The sequence below is a fragment of the Drosophila sechellia genome, chromosome 2R, assembly GCF_004382195.2.
Source record: "Drosophila sechellia strain sech25 chromosome 2R, ASM438219v1, whole genome shotgun sequence".
Taxonomy (NCBI): Eukaryota; Metazoa; Arthropoda; class Insecta; order Diptera; family Drosophilidae; genus Drosophila; species Drosophila sechellia.
The window spans coordinates 2,097,451-2,116,041 of NC_045950.1; the positions used below are offsets into that span (position 1 = coordinate 2,097,451).

Sequence of the window (18,591 nt, forward strand, 5' to 3'; positions counted from 1 at the left end):
CGCTCGAATACCGCTTACATATTTATAATTATGTTGAAAATTTATGTTGAAAAAAATACTTTTATTTGTGCACTAATGCTCAACAATTTCATTATTTATTATTATTTCATTTAATTTCATAAAAAAATAATAATTTTATTAATAAATAATAAAAATAATAATATTTCATAATAATATTTCATAAAAAATAATAATACGTATTAGAAAATAAAAATTAATAAAATAAATAAAAATATGAAAACAGTTCGTTGCAAAAGTCATATCGTCAGGCACGAAGTGCGGACACAAGCACTCAACAATCATTGCCTTATTAATTTTTCTCACGCCGCAAGCTGAATACCCTAATGACAAGTATTCTAATATAAAGTCATTTTCGAAATTTATTTTGTGATGTACATAGATTCGTCTATTACTATTTCTAAGCTTTATTTAAATAATAATATCGTTGAGGCAATGCAAAACAAGAATTTTTCGCATGGTGCCAATTGATAAAAAATAATATAGATTTACAGTCAACGAACTTCTAAGGTGAAGGGCATATTTTGTCAAATTTACAATACATGAGCATACGTGTGCACACATACAGTTGTATGCTATCACTGTATGTGTAGAAAAGAGCTGTTTGCTGTAGCGCTCTCTGCTCTTTCTCTCTCGAACAAAAACTCAAGAGAGCCTGGAGCCACCTCTAGAGCCACGGCCAAAAAATCGCGTGCCAAAAATTTGTATGGCCGTTACGCATCTTGTTATTCTAGTGTCTTTGATTTGACTCTGTTAATCATTATCTTCTAGTAAGGAAACTTGATCTATTAGGTTTCCCTGTTGATCTTCTAAATTCGATTTTAAGCTATCTGTATGACAGGAATTTAAAAATTCTCGATCTTGTATATCCGAGTCACATTCGGTGTCCCAAAAGGAAGCCTTTGCTTCTTTTTACCTTATTTATTAATGACCTCCCCTTAGTAATAAACTTCTAGACCCAAAACTAAAATTTTCGGACCATATTTCGACTATTGTCAATAAGGCCAGGGGTGTCCTTGTTTTTATAAAAATGTGGTCTAAGGAATTTGATGATCCTTACATGACTAAAACCTTATTTATTTCGATAGTCCGTCCGATTCTTGAGTTTGAATCACCTGTTTGGAGTCCACAATACGCAGACCACTCGGACCATATTAAATCGGTCCAAAAAAAACATCTTACTTTTTGCCTTGCGGCGCCTAAATTGGGATGCAAACCGTATATTACCTCCTTATTCCAGTAGACTACTTTTAATTAATTTACCGTCCCTAGCTATCCGTAGAACTATGCTTGGAACAGTCTTTATTTGTAAGCTTATTCGTGGGGATGTTGAGAGTACCGACTTGATTAGTCGGCTTAACTTCTCGGTTCCAAGTAGATTCACTAGAAACTATATACCACTTATCTTAAATCATTGTAGATCTAACTATGAGTTGCATGACCCTTACAGAGTATTATGTTCTGACTATAATAGACTTTATCCTATTATCTGTAATCTTGACTCTCTCCCGCTCTTAAAGTAATCAATTTTAACTCTTTTAATACATAATTATATCCTACTAACACTAATATTTATTTCAGTTATTTTACAGTATGTTCATTTCCTCGTTTCTGTTCTCTTTTCTATATCGCGTCTATCTTCTCGCGAATCGAGCCGTACGATACACGACAGCGTCGGTCGGTTGGGCGGGAGGTTTGGGCGTGGGACCCGTGCGAAAAAAAAAGCTCTAAAAGTGACTAAAAGGTCACAGTTCACAGAACGTGCCCCTATTGTGGGCTTGTTGATTCGCGGAAATAAGAAAACATTTCGTAAATTGAAGAACTTCAAATATCGCTTTTCGTGCATGCTCACTCAAAGTCTACTCACCATTAAAAAATAAAGTGCAACGCAGTTACACGAAAAAAAACACCTTAAACTTTTCATTCTAATCGTAATATTAGCACCAAAAAATAATATAAAATAGGGGTCAATTTAATAATGTGAATTTTTGGTCTTATTTCCCATTCTTTTCTTGTATATTTCCTGTATTTTTTATTGTATCTCATATTTTTTATAGTTTTTACGTATTTATTGAAAAAATATTTATAAAACGTTATTTTTACGACTTTTCACTGCATTCATTTTAATTTTTTATACGGTCTAGAATATTATAGTACTGGTATTAAACAAACAATAATTGTAGTAATTAACAACGTACTAATTACGACTAAGCAGTAATACAATAAATCAGCTGGAAGAAACGAATCAAAGGTTACATAAAATGTTAATGGTCTTTTAGTCCTGGCTGTTATCTTCATCACTGTTTGTACGCCGTTTTAAGCCTTAAAACTAATTGTTATTGTACGTGGTTTGGTACGAGAGTTGTTTGACCATTTAGTAGCTATCGACAGCCGCTTTTTCGATTTGTGCATCTAGTTGCTCCTCCGCATTAGCTTTGCGTCGGTTAATCCATGGCATAAAACTCCAAAGGCTAGCTCCAGCCAGCAGCGTTAAGCCGAGGGCGTGGAAGAGAGGATTATAATCATTAACCGCCTCGAACCAGTAGTTACATAATGGCGGCCCAACCAACTGCAACAAGCCATTAACGAAAAGGCTGATGCCATACGATGATGTCAAGCGTTCCGTTCCAAGCATGTCTGCCATGATTACTGCAGTTATTCCGACGTAAATACCAGAAGCTAACCCAAAGAGTGCACACCAAAAACATACTGAGCTGTATGTCCATGCAAAAGGCAGAAGGGCAAGAGAAAGTCCCGATATGGACAAGCCACCAACAAAGTACCAGGTCTTAGGTATGTACCCCATGTCCGACAGTGCCGACCCGCCAATACGTCCGATTAGATCCGTGGCTGATACAACTGAAAGCAAATATGCAGATAATGATTTGTTAAAGCCCCTGGCTTCTCCAAAACTGGGCAGCAATATAATAAAGTTCGTGTAGCTTATGGCATTCGTCGAATTCGATATTAGTATGACCAAGTACATAGGGTCTTTTAAAAGGCTTAGATCAAAAAACTTCGATCGTTGCGGCTGTTGTGCCTGGCCTCGGGCGTCGACGTCGGGATAAGATCCATCTTGCCCGGTTGAGTCGCCTGCATGTCCCGTTCCACTACTCCCCATAGAGCGAAGGGACAAATGCGAGGAGAATTCTTTCGGTTGAAACGACAATGTGCTGCCATGATATGGTGTGCTGACGTACAAAAAACTGCTTGTTGAAGGCGAGAGCTTGGATAACCGTGACTTTGACGAATTTCGCAGAGTCAGTTTGTTGGAGCTTGATCGACCCTCTGGCACAGCGTACAATGAAGATTGCGAGTTAAGTTGGCCAGGCGTAAAAGTCTGATTTCTCTGGGGTAACCTCACCGGGGTACTGATCTTACGGGATCGAGACTGAAACTCGTCTCCGGACTTTGAATAGCTTTGGACAACAGCTGCGGATGCGCTACGCACAAACTGCAGCCTCTCATCGTCAGGTAAATACAGAGGAGAAGGAGGCGAATTATATGGTAATAATGGCTTGTCAGCCGGCTCATTTTTGGGAACCGGCTCGTCAACATTTTCGAACTTCATTACAATTCCAACATCCTCCTCTTCTGGAATATTTTCCAAAGCCTGGCGAGCACGAGGTACTCGTACCATATGTTGTTCAACAGGCTCATAGAAAAGAGCAGCGACAAATACGTTCAAAGTAATGCCACCCATAATTAGGCAGGAGCCGTGATAGCCATAGGTCTCTAGTAGCCAACGGAGAAGGGGCGGCAAAATAATGCTGCCTAAAGCACTACCGGAAATGCAGAGACCATTCGCTAATCCGCGTAGTTTCGCAAAATACGACGTCACAATGTAAACTGTGGGGGGGAAAGAGAGGCCAGCCCCAATTCCGACCAAAACGCCATAGCTATAAAACAATAATATTAATGTATTTTAAAACGTATCTACGACGCCTTATTTACCTGATATACAAGAACTCAATAGATGATGCCCAGAAGGAGAGTATCATACCCAGTGACGCAGATGCGCCACCAAGAAGGGTGACTGTACGATATGAGTACTTCACAGATAGAATGCTTGAAACCGGGCCTGCAAATAAGAAAACACATCTATAGACTATTTCAACTCAAATTTTCGGAATATTAGTACTATTGGCACTTACCCAATGAACTATAAAGAAAATAACACAGCGCTGGTATCCAGGCAGCCTTCGTGGGAGAAGAGTTGAATGCATCGGTGAACTCCGAAAATAGTACTCCAAAACTTTTTATTGTGCCAGGGATTAAAATGTTAGTCAAGCATGAGCCCAGCAAGACTAGCCAACCCCAACCGCCATCAGGTGGGACAAGGTCGTATTCTTTGTCATCTTTTTTGTTTATTAAACTCACTGTGTAATATTAGAGGGAAAAATTAAATAAGTTCGTATTTAGTAATATTACACATTTAATTTTGTCTTTTTCTTCGACAAATCGAAGATTATTATACCATAACAGTATCGTTAAACAATACAGCCAGTTTTACGCGGTTGGTGCGCGTTAGAGTGGGTGCGTCAAAAAGTTTCTAGAAGTTTACAAGACTAATATTCAAAAGATATCAAAACATATTTTAAAAGTATGGCAAAAAAAACTTCAGCTGCTTCTATCTCTAGAATCTGTTTGCTTAATCTCGACGTTCATGCAGACGCCTGACAGACGGATATGATCCTGATCAAGAATATACAAGTACACCGCATACACTCACAGTATTTTGTAGACTTGCGTCACAAAGCACCGCATCATTTTTGATGCGGTGTTTATTCGCTCTTTTCATTTGTGCACTCCTTCTATGCGGTGCGATATATGAGCAACAAACATTTTTGGTTTTGTTGGCGTTTTAAATTAATAAGAAAACATATATACAGTTTATATTTAAATTTTTTTTTTTTTTTTTTTTACTTTGCTTTTTATTTATTGAATCTTCTTGTATAAGAACTAACAATAAGTTTAAAAATCTTAACTATAACAAGTATTTTTTGAACAGTTGTATTATTTTTCCAACTGTTCTATGATTAAACGGCCCTAATAATTTATTCGCTGGGTTGGTAGGTCCTTTCGCCGGAGACGGGAACGGCTGCTGAGCTGGATTAGACCTCGCGCTAGGTGGTTGGGGTGCGTGTAAAGCTTGCTATGGTATTTTTCCTTAAGTTCCGTGATTGCGTTGGTAACTGATGGGATATTTAAGTCTCTTTGGATGTTTTCACTCCGAACGTACCACGGTGCCCCAGTGATGGTTCTCAGGATCTTTGATTGTGCTCGCTGTATGATGTCAATATTGCTGTTGCTGGCATTGCCCCATAACTGTGAGCCATAGGTCCAGATAGGTTTTAATATAGAATTGTAGAGCAAGACCTTGTGATCTCGGCTGAGCGGAGAACCAGAGTTGATGAGCCAGTGTAAGTTGTTGGCTTTGAGTTTAAGTTTTGTTTTTTTGGCTTCAATGTGCCTGCGCCATGTGAGTCTTCTGTCAAGGTGTACTCCTAGGTACGCTACCTCATCTGCTTTCGGGAGTGGTATGTTGTTCAACAAGAGCGGAGGACAGTCTTGTCTGTTTAGCGTAAACGTCACTTGCTTGCATTTTTGCTCGTTTACTTTTATTCGCCAGTCAGAGAGCCACTTCTCAATGTCGATGAGTTACAGTGCCAACTGTGCTGTAGCTTGGATAGGGGACCTTGAACGGCTAAGGATAGCTGTATCGTCGGCAAATGTGGATACTGTTAAGCGACTATTTGTAGGGATGTCGGCTGTATAGATGAGGTATAAGGTTGGCCCAAGAACGCTGCCTTGGGGGACTCCAGCCTCAATTGTATGATCAGTGGAAGTGGCAGTGTTGCACCGCACTGTAAACTTTCTGTCATAGAGGTAAGACCTTAGAATTTTGTGTGTGCTTTCGGGTAGGGATGTTTTAATTTTAAACATTAGGCCGTCGAGCCAGACTCTGTCGAATGCTTGGGATACGTCTAAAAATACTGCTGTGCAGCATTCGCGATATTCAAATGCAGTTCTTATTTCCGTTGTAATACGATTCACCTGATCAATGGTTCCATGGCTTTCGCGAAATCCAAATTGGTGGGCTGGGATTATATTGTGGTATATCAGATGTTGATTAAGTCGGATCAGCAGGCATTTTTCGAATAGTTTCGAAATACATGAGAGTAGACTTATTGTTCTGTAAGATGAAGCGACTGTGTGGTTCTTACCAGGTTTTGGAATCATTATGATAATCGACCTCTTCCATCGTTGTGGGAAGTAACCAAGTTTGGTGATGGCATTAAAGAGCTTGGTTATGTAGCGAACTGCAGAATGTGGCAGCTGGATGATCATTTCCGGTGTTATAAGGTCGCAGCCGGGGGATTTTTTCGGGCTGAGATTGGCTTTGATTATTTTAGTTACTTCTTTAGGACGAAACACAATTGGGGTGTGTTGCTGGTGGCGGTTTACGGGATAGGACGGTAGCGCAAATGTGCTAGTAGCCTGGTTTGGCGTGAACACATTTTGTAGGTGAGCGGCAAATGTGGTGGCTCTGTCTTCATCACTACGGGCCCAACCACCTGAGGAATTCCTTATCGGCAAAACGGTTTCAGTCGGTGGGCGAAGAGTTGAGTGGGCTCGCCACAGTGACTTTTGTTTTGTGCCTGTTGGTGTGAGTTGCTCTATGTATCCGCGCTGATCGTCGTCCTCTTCTTGTTTCAGAGCGTTGGCCAGTTTCCGTGTGGCTACTTTTAGCTTTTGTTTTGCAGTTGGGGATCTGGAAGATTGCCATTCTCTGCGTAAGCGTCGTTTTACGTGGACGAGTTGCTCGATTTGTACGTTGGTCTTTTTTGAATTAATTGTATTATTTGTTATTTTGGGTGTTGCAGTAAGAGCTGCTGCAGTAAGGATGGATTGCAATGCACACGTGCAGCTCTCTATATCAGATTCAGTATTAAGTTTTGGGCTTAGCTCAATATGTGAACTTATATATTTTTTATACCTGAGCCAGTTTGTTTTGTGAGAAGTCAATCTGAATGGTGGTTTCACGTTTTCTGCGTGCCGGCGGAGGTGAATTAGTACAGGCGAGTGATCAGATGACAGATCCGGCAGACATTCAGCTCTAACCAAACTGCGGGAAATATTTTTCGTAACTGCGAAGTCGATCAGGTCAAGCAGCTTATTGAGGTCTGATGGCCAGTATGTAGGACTCCCGGGGGAAACATGGTCAAGTTTATTAGTGGCTTTTATTATAGTCTTATAAAGCTGTTTTCCTTTTGGGTTCTCTCGATATGCTTCTCATGTAGGAATTGAGCTAGCTCAAGTTTGCGCTGTGAAACGCCATTGGCGTTCCACGTAGCTATGCGTAAGGTAGCCATTATTTATTTGATTGTTGGGCTACAAGCATTTGTATCAAAAGGTTTTGATTACGCATCATGTCTTGAATGGTGGTCTTCATAAATGTCATAAATTCCATCATGCTCTGTTGTAAGGCTTGCATCATAGCTTCAGTTTTTGTTTCCTGCTGCGCAGCTGGGTTATAGTTTTGTTGTGTGTCTAATTTTGTGTGCACTTCATGTGGAGTTCGGGAATTTTGGGTTGGAGGCGTCATACCTGATTTTAAAACGTTTGCAAATGTTGTGTTGTTAGTGTTGGATGTAGGCCAGGGAGCGAAACTCGCTGCTTTCGAGAAAATTACTTCAGGATTTGTCTCTGATGGTATCAGCGTAGCTGTTCCTTGGTGTGCCCGCGCCGTGTTCATTCTTTTGTGAAGACGGATTTTCAGCTCTTTGTAGATTGGACAGCCTCTGTAGTTTGCTGTGTGATTGCCCCCACAGTTATTGCATTTTTTCTCGCATGCATTTTTTTTGTTAGTTTGACACTGTTTGGAGTCGTAAAGATCTCCACAGACTACGCACACCGGGCGAAGTGTACAATACGACCTCGTGTGGTCATACTCTTGGCAGTTTGTACATTGTACAGGAGCGTTACGTTTGTGCGGCTCTTCTACCGTGATCCTACGGTGCAGAAGGAGCTGGAGTTTGTAAATTGGGTGAACCTCGTTTTTTCTAGGAGGCTTGTTTTCTGGTTCAAGCTCAATCTTGAAGAGTGGTTTCGGCTGCCTGTTTCTGTTTTTGATATTGAACACGCTTTTGGCGTAAAATCCCTTTTCCTTTAGCGCCTCAGTTATCTCTTCGGGCGTAACATCAGACTCAATGCCCTTCAGGACTACTTGCAGGCCCTTGCTGCTTTTAAGCCGGTAAGTGTAGAAGCCTATTTTTTGTGCGGTAAAATAGTTTGTGACTTTTCTGTAGTTGTCCTCCGTTTTCGTCTGAAGTTTGATTTCATTTCCCCTCTTACGAGGGGAATTATATGAAAGCTATCTTTTCCAATAATGCCAATCAAAGTATTTACAAAACCGCTTGTGCTCTTCTCGCGGATGTATATTGGCGGAGGTTTTGTTTTCTTCGGTTCGATATCAACGGATCCCAGCGGCACGTCCTCAGTGGTATCTACCAGCAAGGCAAATCTGTTGGTATTTGCAGGGGCTACATTTTTGGTCAAGGTAGAGTTGTCGCGTGTATTTTTCGGCTTGTTTTCCAAATCTGAATTTTCCGGGCTGAGCTTTCGCTTTATTGTAATGTAGCGATCCATTCCAGTCTGCCAGGTCGACCCAGCTTTTTTGTTTACGTTTTCGTTTTGTTTTGCTGGTAGTGCAGCAGTACCGTTTATTGCTTGCGGTTTTGCTTCCGCTGACTCAGTCAGAGCGTGGGCGGGTGCAGCCGATGACGAGGTAGAGCGGGCTGTCGGTCTATCTTCAGCTGTTGTTGTTGGAGGTAGCGGGGCTTCTGTCGGAGCTAAGAGAGCGGGAGAGCAGGAGCGCGCTCTTTCTTGATTTGTTGGTAGAAGAAGGTTTCTTTGGCTATGGGTTATTGACCGCTCGATGTCTGCGTTTGGGGTTATCGGTGAGACGTAGGAGAAGTACGCGTTGTTGCGTTGAATTGAGAGCCGGCGTTCGTCTTGCTCGCGCTGTCGCTGAGCGCGAGTGTCGTTCTGACTCATAGTTTTATAATTTAAGATAACAAATCACTATATATTTAAGCGATCTTGCATCGCATAGAGCCTCTCTTTCGCTTTCGGATTTTTTTTTTTTTTTTTTTTTTTTTTTTATTTGGCGTTCACTTTATTCAAATCAACCGATTTTGTGCGGAGCTCGATAAAAAAACGTCTTCACACTTCGGCGGTCACTCTCTCACTATCAAATAACAAAAGATTTATTAATATTCATGGATTAAGTAAAAATAGGTGTGCAAATAACAAAACTGAACCAGAACAAAAAAAGGAATGTGCAAAAATTTCGGGCGTCAGAGATAGAATACATTTTTGAGAGTGCCTATTTCCACCGCATATTTTTGTATATTGCCTATGTCCTATGTCCGCCAACGTTTTTTAAGCGAGTATACTTGAAGTGCTCAAATCAAATACCGGTGTCGATCTCTGATATCTAGAATACACTTTAATACTACGAGTAACGGGTATAACAAGACAGAATGCTATAGTCAAGTTTCCGGGCTATCAGATAACCGTTTTCAGATAGTGAAAGTGTGAACGCGAAATTTTTCTGGCTTATCACTAGACAATGAAAAACAAAGTGACAAAACTACAAGAGAGAATGCTATAGTCCACCGACTATCAATTGTTCAAAAGTGTGGGCGTGACTAGTTTGGCGGCTTTAGAGCGTTAGAGTAGGCCTGGCAAAAAGTTTTTAGCAAATCAATACAAATTTACAAGACTAATAAATAAATTTTTAAAAATTCCGAAAAATGGTTAATAAAAATGTGGGCGTGGCAGTTTTGTGCGGTTTGTGGACGTTAGAGTGGGCGTGGAAACATGGATCAACAAACTTGTGATGCTGAATCACAACTTTCCAGCTTTTATAGTTCCTTAGATCTCGACGTTAATACAGACAGACGGACGTGGCTAGATCGAACCAGCTATTGATCCTGATCAAGAATATATATACTTTATATAGTCGAAAACTCTTCCTTCAACCTCTTACTTTTCAACGAATTTAGTATATACCCTTACTCTACGTGTTACGGGTATAACAATTTAACAGTGTGGGCGTCACAGTTTTGGGCGGTGGCAGTACTTAGAGGACAGAGTGTTGGTCTCAGTTGCAAGAAAGCAAGAGTACAAAGATAGACTTTGGCCCTGTCGAACGGTAAGTCCATGGACACGCTACGTTTAAACTTGTACATACGTACGCCGTTTTAAGCCTTAAATCTAACTGATATTGTACGTGGTTTGGTAAGAGAGTTGTTTGACCATTTAGTGTCAACCTGATCAATCATATATATTCTCTGCATGGTCGAAAACGCTTCCGTCTACCTGATAGATACTTTTCAGCGAATCCAGTAGAGCCTCTTTCTCTACGAGTTGAGTTGTTGAGTCTAGATTGTTGAGTATCACGGGTCGCCGATCTTCTGGACCCGTCACTCACAGGAACAGAGCCTACTGTTTCAGCTGCATAGCCGATGATCCCACAGCTCTCCCCACAATCAAATACAAGCCTGATGCTGAAATCATCGTGGAGTAGGTACGTACTCTTCAAGTGCTGATCCTCACTGTGAGTTGGGAGCAACAAATGATGCAACTGGGAAAGTGCTCACACGAATATTTCAGAGCAAAGGTAAGCATTCTCTCCAAGCGGCAGCTTATTGAGGTTGTCCCATTGCGGGAGTTACATGATGACTGCTGATTACAATTATTTTGGGAAAGGAACACCAACTCGTTTTCCTTTTTTTAATTTTTAAACTAAACATATTCTTTACTATCTATTTTAACGTTAAATAATGAGTAATTTAATTTTCGGCACAATCAGGAAATTATGGGGTCTGCAGTTTCCAATGCTCTGTTAAACACAGGTGTAATGTTTAATACTTTCCTATGTTATTTACTGCATGCCTCTGATCCAAAATAGCCGCTTGAAAGATCTGTGTTTTCCAGAATGTGTTCGGAGTGAAGCAAAATCTTCCCCTCTTGCTCCTTCCTCACTAAATGTAATGTTTGGTCGACCAGCTTAGGTTCGTTTCGTTCCTAATTTGCTTGAATTGCGAAGTAAGTTCAAGCTGCAAACTTATCCAACGCCCTCTCCCATAAGTAACTTTAATTAATTTCCACAATGCCCACAGATAAATGCCCAGCGTGCTCCACACCTTGAACAGAGCCGTATTGTAAATTGAGAGGTTACTACGTAAAAATTTATTTTCGTGAAAGATTGCAGATTAAGACCAAGTTTTCTGAATAGAAAATAAATCACTCTATAGCACGTACGAACACACTTCTTCAACAAATTTTTACTACTACGGCAAACATCTAAGTGCCATTTGAAATGATATGAATTCATAGTGCATTTAACAGGTTTTAAAATTTCCTTTTCTTATTTCTAAATTTTAAATATTTCCATTACTTGAAGCGAAAAATATTATGCAATTTTAATAATTTTTCTATAATCACTTCGAGTTTTATATTTAAAAGTTGGGAATGGTAGTATTGTTGCTATGATGATTATAACAAAAAACTAGTTAATCCTCATCTATGTATTTTACATTTAGCTATTTTTACTGACCTGTTTTATTTCTAATTTCATTTGTATTTCCATTGGCTTTATGATCTTTTTGGTTTATTTTGCTAGCATTTTGTGAATTAATAATTTTTTCCTTGTGCATGGCCTGTAAAAGAAAGAGAGAAAAATGTTTGCAATGGCTAATTATGCGAAAATAAATTGTTAGAAAACAAACCCTATAAAATATATAAATTCTTGATCAGTTGCATTATACTGGCGTTCTGATCATGTCCGTCTGTCCGTTTGAACGTTCAGACCTCAAGAACTATAAGAGTTAGAAGAAACATTAAACATTGAGCGCTTAAACCGATCAGAACTTTTAACACAGTTTTCTTATTTTTTTACCAAAGTTTCGTTAGCTGTTTTTGTACCCATTACTTTTAGAGTATAAGGGTATACTAGATTCGTTAAAAAGTGTGTAACAGGCAGAAGGAAGCGTTTCCGATCATATAAAGTATATAGTATTGAGATTCAGCATACAGATTTTGGAGACAAAGACGCAGGGCAAGTTTGTTGACCCATGTTGCCACGCCCACCCTAAAACAGCCCAAAACTGTTACGCCCACATTTTTGAACAATTTTCGATATTCATAACTTAATTAGTTTTGTTAATTTCTATCGATTCGCCAAAAAACTTTTTGCCACGTCCACTAAAAAGCCGCCAAGCCGGTCACGCCCACACTTTTCAACAATTTTAAAATTTTTTCTTATGTTATTCCCCAATATCTATCGATATCCCAGAAAAATAATGAACAGCTGAGTAACGGGCATCTGATAGTCGGGGAACTCGAATATAGTATTTTCTCTTGTTCTGGTTGGGGGCGTTAAAAAACGCGAAAGACCCAAACTCTTTCCCATATACAAAAAGACATTACCAGATCGACTCGGCTAGTAAATTTCAACAAGAATATGTATACTTCATACGATCAAGAACGCAATCTCCTACCTGTTACATGCTATTCAACTAATATATTATATATATATTTTTTTAACAATAACGGTATATATATTGATATATATTCATGTTCTCCTGCTTTATATAAGTAGGTAAACATTTTCGATCAAATGCCCTCAATTGTTTCCAATAAGCTTCAATTGATTCAATTTGAACGCTAAAAACGTCACTAGTGCTTACGTTCGTTACCATAGGTTTCTACACGATAGATCATATCGTAAATATATGAATGCGTACGTATGAACGACGCCTACACGTAGTGACGTATAGAGCAGTGGAAATACAAAGTTTGCTTCTATATTCTTCCCAAGCCCATTTCTATTTATCTATCTATCTATGGTATATGCAACTTTTTGCACGGCTTCTAAACCCCTGTTAATCACGCCTATAAATTCTTAACGAGTTCGGAAAAAGGAAAACTTTTAAAAATATGTTTGATTAGTATAAATTGTTGTTAAAATTATTATTTATATATATATACGATCCATACGATCCATGCATTATGTAAATCCTTTTTGATTATATTTTTTACTCCAACTATAAATATTGTGGAATCATTATCATTAAAAAAAATCATGTTTCTGTATTTATCCATAACTTTATTTGTGTTTCTTAGTGTTTCACTTAGTTATTTTATAAAAATTTATATCTGACCCCACCTCGGATTAGACAAACCAAGTTTTGGCGACGGCAACAAGAAATTTAGATTTGGCAACGCTACGATAAGTACGACGACAAAAGTTGTCGCGTAAAAATACTCATAAAATATAAAAGAATTATATATTAAATTTAAAGGAGGATATATATATATATATATATATAAATAATATATATAAATATATAAATATTATTATATATATATAATATATATAAATATATAAATATTATATTTATATATATATATAATATATTTATATATATAAATATTAAATTTACTTAAACACTAAAAGCTAACCAATCAGGTTTACAATTATTTTCGATATTTTTAAATGCGTCAGTTTTAAAGCACTTTTACCCGATAAAAATTAAAATACAAAAATATTTCCTGACTTTTCCGCAGTACCTATTTAAATACGAAATGGTAGACTATGCAACAAAGTATTAGATCGATCATAACCGAAATGTTATTAAAAAAAAAACAGAGAAACCGACGACAATAATATGGACGGACCGACGCTTAGATCGACTCGGCTATCGATCCTAAAAACGCTTTCTTTACATGGAACATACTTTTTTTCATAGAAATTTACAATACTTATAAAATGTTGAAAAAATATCCAACAATTTTTCAAATATGTAGGCGTGGAAGTTTTTAACTGTTTTTTTTTTTCAAATCGATTGTTACATACTTTTCAACTAATCGAGTATACCCTTTTACTCGAATAATAATGAGTGCAAATCGTTGGACTTTCTTCATCCTTAACTCCCAAGCGCTATTTTACATATATGTTTGTTTATATGTGTAAACTCGCACATACGTTACATATATGTAATCACGAAATATATATGTACACTGTTGCAGGCAACGACAACGTAAACAATTGCCATGTTAAACTTTCAAAACCATTTAGTTTCTTATTGAAGCTTATTGAACACAATTAAGAGAACTTTATTGTAATTGATCAGAATGAAGGCCATTGTTGGAACTGATTCCAAACCTATATTAATAACGATTTATTTTATTCATATTTTATCTTAAAATACCAAGTAACCCCGAAACAAAAGCAAAAACAATGAAGACAGAAATCATATAATATTTCGACTGTTTATATGGCAGATATATACATTTTTCATTGAATAGGTAGTGCTTATGACTTGTGAGCTCAAGATAAAAAATCCTATGACTTACACTTTTAATGCGCAAAAATTTCTTTACCATATAAAGGGTATTTAATTTTAAACAATTCAACAAATGTTTCACCTGTGTCCAGGCTTCACGGCATTTCGTGTATTTTATTTGCGGTGAACCAATTCTTAGCCGCCTTGCCTCTATGTTTACGATTATCATGCTGTTGGACTGTTCATTTTAAGGGCATATTCAACTCAGCAGTAAATGTACATATGCGTTTTGATCTGTAGTACCATAAATCTCATAGCCTTCTAAAAAAAACCACGCAATACCAGGATTGCCACCAGCCAGATCAACTCGGCTATTAATCCTGATCAAAAATATATATATTTATATACTTATATGGTCCTAAATGCTTCCTTCTTCCTGTTACATACTTTGCTACGAATATAGTTTACCCTTTTAATCCACGAGTAACAGGTATAACAAGCCCAGGTATAACAAGTCAGGATTTTGGGTCCACCATGATTGAAAGTCTTGAGTGGGTGATTTGGATAGTACTCCGTTTTTGAAGGTCGACTCACACACTGTCTTGAACCTGTTCCAGCAAATAGCATTATTTTCAACTCATCCGTCCAGAGGATATTACGCCATTTGGAGATTGACCAGCTCTAGTTTTTGGTTTTGGAGATGTCCTACCCTGCGATGGCTAGTAGCAGCAGCTTTCGTGGGGTCCTCGCACCTCATTCCCAAGTTCAGCTCAAATTTTCTATTCCCGAGGATGCAAAAGGATTAACCTTTCTTAAACGAACTATGCGTCGATCCTTTGTATCTGTTGTTTAATGTGAGTCACCACAATTTTCGGGCTTAAAATCATTTTTAATGGCATCGGATACCATTCAAGTAATGTATTTGAAATTTCTGATTGTGATTCTTCCTCTCTAAGCTTAAGGATCAACTTTCTTTCTGGGATCAGTTTTGTCCTCTTCCCGTTATAATAGAATTCAAATTTTCTTTTTTGGTATTGTCCTTTTAAATATACTAATGAACTAACCAAACTCACTTTTTACAAAATATTGATCATTCAACATTCTAATAAACAAATGTTGCGCATTTGCTCAAGAATGTAGAGATAAAAAGGGATGAAAAAATAACGGAACTTTCATTATTTCTCTATACATTTACATTATACATAAATAAATGAAGTCACTTATGAAAAAGTCACTCTGCACTGCTATTTCAATGAACACAGCTGTACATAATTTAATTTAAAGAATTTTAATTCGTAGAATCGGAAAACTCATAAATTAAAATGAAAGAAAACTAAGAATCGTTATTTGTTGTTTATATTAATTATTAATTAGGAAACAGCAAATAGTAATCACCAAGAGGTTACTAGTGGAACCTTATATCGAAAAAGCTTTTCGATGGGTTTCTGTCTATTTTTTTATTACTATACCCGTTACTTTTATAGTAAAAGGGTATACTAGCTTCGTTTGAAATTATGTATAATCTTAAAGAAAGTGTTTCCGACCATATAATATATATATATCTTTGATCAGGATCAATAGCCGAGTCGGACAAGCCATGTCCATCTGGCCGTCTGTCCGTCCCAGGAACAGCTAGAAGGATGAGCATACAGGTTCAATAGACATAGACGCAGCCCAAGGTTGTTAACCAAGCCCACAAGCAGCACAAGACTGTCACGCCCCCATTTTTTATACATTTAAAAAAAATTTTTATTTTTATTTTTTATACCAACATTCCAATAAATATTGAAATTTCTCGTTGAAACTTGAAGGTGACTAACACCTATCTTATAGTGTGGGAACTCGACTATAGCATTCTCTCTTGTTGCTTAAAAGAATTTAGAAATTCCCTGGCAAGGATCGAATTTTCTGTAATCCAGATACTTGACTATTGCGTTCTATCTTGTTGTAAAAAAATATAGCCACATTAAAAATGAGGAAGCGCTATTTAGTGTAAATATGTAAGTGAAAACGTCACATTCATTGCGTGTCAAACATATGACTGAAATCAATATATCTTTTGTGAGGGTATAAGAAGGACAAGGAAGTAACAGCTCCGATAGAATAAGAGATATGCACATGGCTAAAATGACTCAGTTAGTGATCTCGACAATTTTTCTATTTGTTACATCAACAATACGCACATTTTTCCAAAGACGGTAATAAATATAATCTCGAAACTTCAATGAAAATTGATAAGCAATTCGATCTTTGTGTCAAATAAAACTTAACTTAATCACACTGGAAAGATTACGATAGAATCACCACGATTAGCGATGACATATGTAGTAGCACGCTACTAATGGTGTACCGATTATAAAAGGCTATCTATGTCATGTTTGCTAACTCATTTAAAGCTGCCTTTCTATTATTAGAATTCAATTCTTTCAGTCTTTTCGTAGACATAATCTTTATCTTTAATGTGTTTAATTTGTTCATATTCAGCACCACATCAACTCAACAAGGACATGCTAACTCACCTTCGAACCTTATATGTTGCTTGTATAAATTCGTCCTAGATAAGATCACACACCAATTTCAGCACAAAGGAAAGGCGTATTTTTTACTTTTCGCTAATAATTTTGCATTACAACTGATGTAAAGTAATTTAAAACTGATCCATTTGATATATTGCGTGAATTTTTCAAGTGGTAAACAATTTTTCACAACATTTCTATATACACGATTTTATGTTAAACTTATTAGTTTTATGTATTTTTTCAAAATATATACAAAAACAAAATGTGAAAAACAAAAGATTGTCACTTGTTTTCACGTACGCCCAGTGTGACCAAAACATGACCATACAAAAAGGCAAAAAATGAAAAAGTCTATCACCGACTCAACTAAAACTGTTGAACGATGTGATGCGGTTTTCACACAGAATTAAAATAAGCATTTTTTCAATTACTGACACCTATTAATTGTGGCTTAGGTCGTTTTATTTGGTAACCGTCGCGTATACTGATACTTAAAAAAACACTTTTATTATTTAGTTTGGGTGTTTTTGGGTGTTAAATCTTTACTACTATGTTGCAACTTAATGGACTACTGGTCCAGACGATGCGGTCTATTCTTGTGTTCCCGCGCTAAGGATGCTCTACTTTTCGTTGACTTACAAATTCGTAGGTGTTTAAACTAAACTGAACTGTACCAAAAACAATAAGAATATTTAACAGCTATTTAAAATATCTACGTAACTTAAGTCTACACCTAGCAAGCAACAGCATCACAACAAGTTCAAGAACGAGAAGCAGTACCTACACCCAAATGTATTAAAACCTTTACAAAACGACATGAACGTAGACAACTGCAGACAACACGAATGAGAACTAAATCTAATGATAAGAAAGCTCGACTTTTAGTCTTTAGCTACTCAATATCTGAGTAGCTCAATATCTTTAGCTCAAATATCTGAGACCATGCAGACTTCGAAACAATTTGACCTTGGACCACTAATACTCCAAGGGACATATTGTCTGTTGCGTCGAGTTCCCCGACTATCATATTCCCGTTAATCAGCTAGTCGAAGTGAGAATATCGATAGAAATTGGGGGAAAATTATTCGAATGCTCTAAGGTGTGGAGGGATAGATTTAAACGGTTTTTTCGAGTCAGAATCAGAAAGAAATTGACAAAACAACTGATTGTGGCAGATTTGGGTGACTTGTTTGGGCGTTAAAGTGGGCGTGGCAAAGAGTTTTTTGATAAATCGATAGAAATTTACAAGACTAATAAAAATTTAAAAAAATATCAAAACATTTTGCGAAAGTGTTGGCGTGGCAGTTTTGGGCGTTTTGTAGGAGTTAAAGTGGACGTCAGAGTGAGCGTGGCAGCATGGGTCAACAAACATGCCCTGCGTCTATATCTCTGCAATCTGTTTGCTTAATCTAGCTTTATAGTTCTGGGATCTCGACGTTCATACAACCGGACAGACAGACGGGTATGCCCAGTTTCTTAAAACACACTTAAAAGTGATGTTTTGGGAGAAACTTAATTAGGGACTGAGAATTATATAAAAATGAGACATTTAATAATAATAATCTAAACATTCGCTTTAATTTTAAAATCTCTTTGAATTGAGGAAACAAATTTTTTATATATATAAAAATATCAACAAAGTTTTATAAATAAATAAAGTTTATTTTAGCTATTTCCATTGCTGAACAGGTTCT

At 37.3% G+C, this 18,591-nt stretch overlaps 1 protein-coding gene across 1 annotated transcript; it reads right to left on the bottom strand.

Moving 5' to 3' along the window:
* Window positions 1-2,111: 2,111 nt before the first annotated feature.
* Window positions 2,112-17,212, bottom strand: LOC6619116 (monocarboxylate transporter 13). Its single transcript, XM_002043320.2, has 5 exons — window positions 16,898-17,212; window positions 11,648-11,750; window positions 4,173-4,397; window positions 3,973-4,099; window positions 2,112-3,917 (listed from the first exon to the last, which is right to left on the bottom strand). Exons 2-5 carry the CDS (start codon window positions 11,745-11,747, stop codon window positions 2,393-2,395), a joined length of 1,977 nt encoding a protein of 658 aa, XP_002043356.1. The 5' UTR covers window positions 11,748-11,750; window positions 16,898-17,212; the 3' UTR covers window positions 2,112-2,392.
* Between the last annotated feature and the right edge of the window lie 1,379 nt (window positions 17,213-18,591).

Coding starts and splice junctions, on each gene's coding strand:
- LOC6619116 (XM_002043320.2), bottom strand. CDS start 11,747: ATGCACAAGGAAAAAATTATTAATTCACAAAATGCTAGCAAAATAAAC. Junction 4,398..11,647: donor TGAAATTAGAAATAAAACAG/GTCAGTAAAAAT, acceptor AATATTACACAG/TGAGTTTAATAAACAAAAAA. Junction 4,100..4,172: donor TTTTCTTTATAGTTCATTGG/GTAAGTGCCAAT, acceptor TCTTATTTGCAG/GCCCGGTTTCAAGCATTCTA.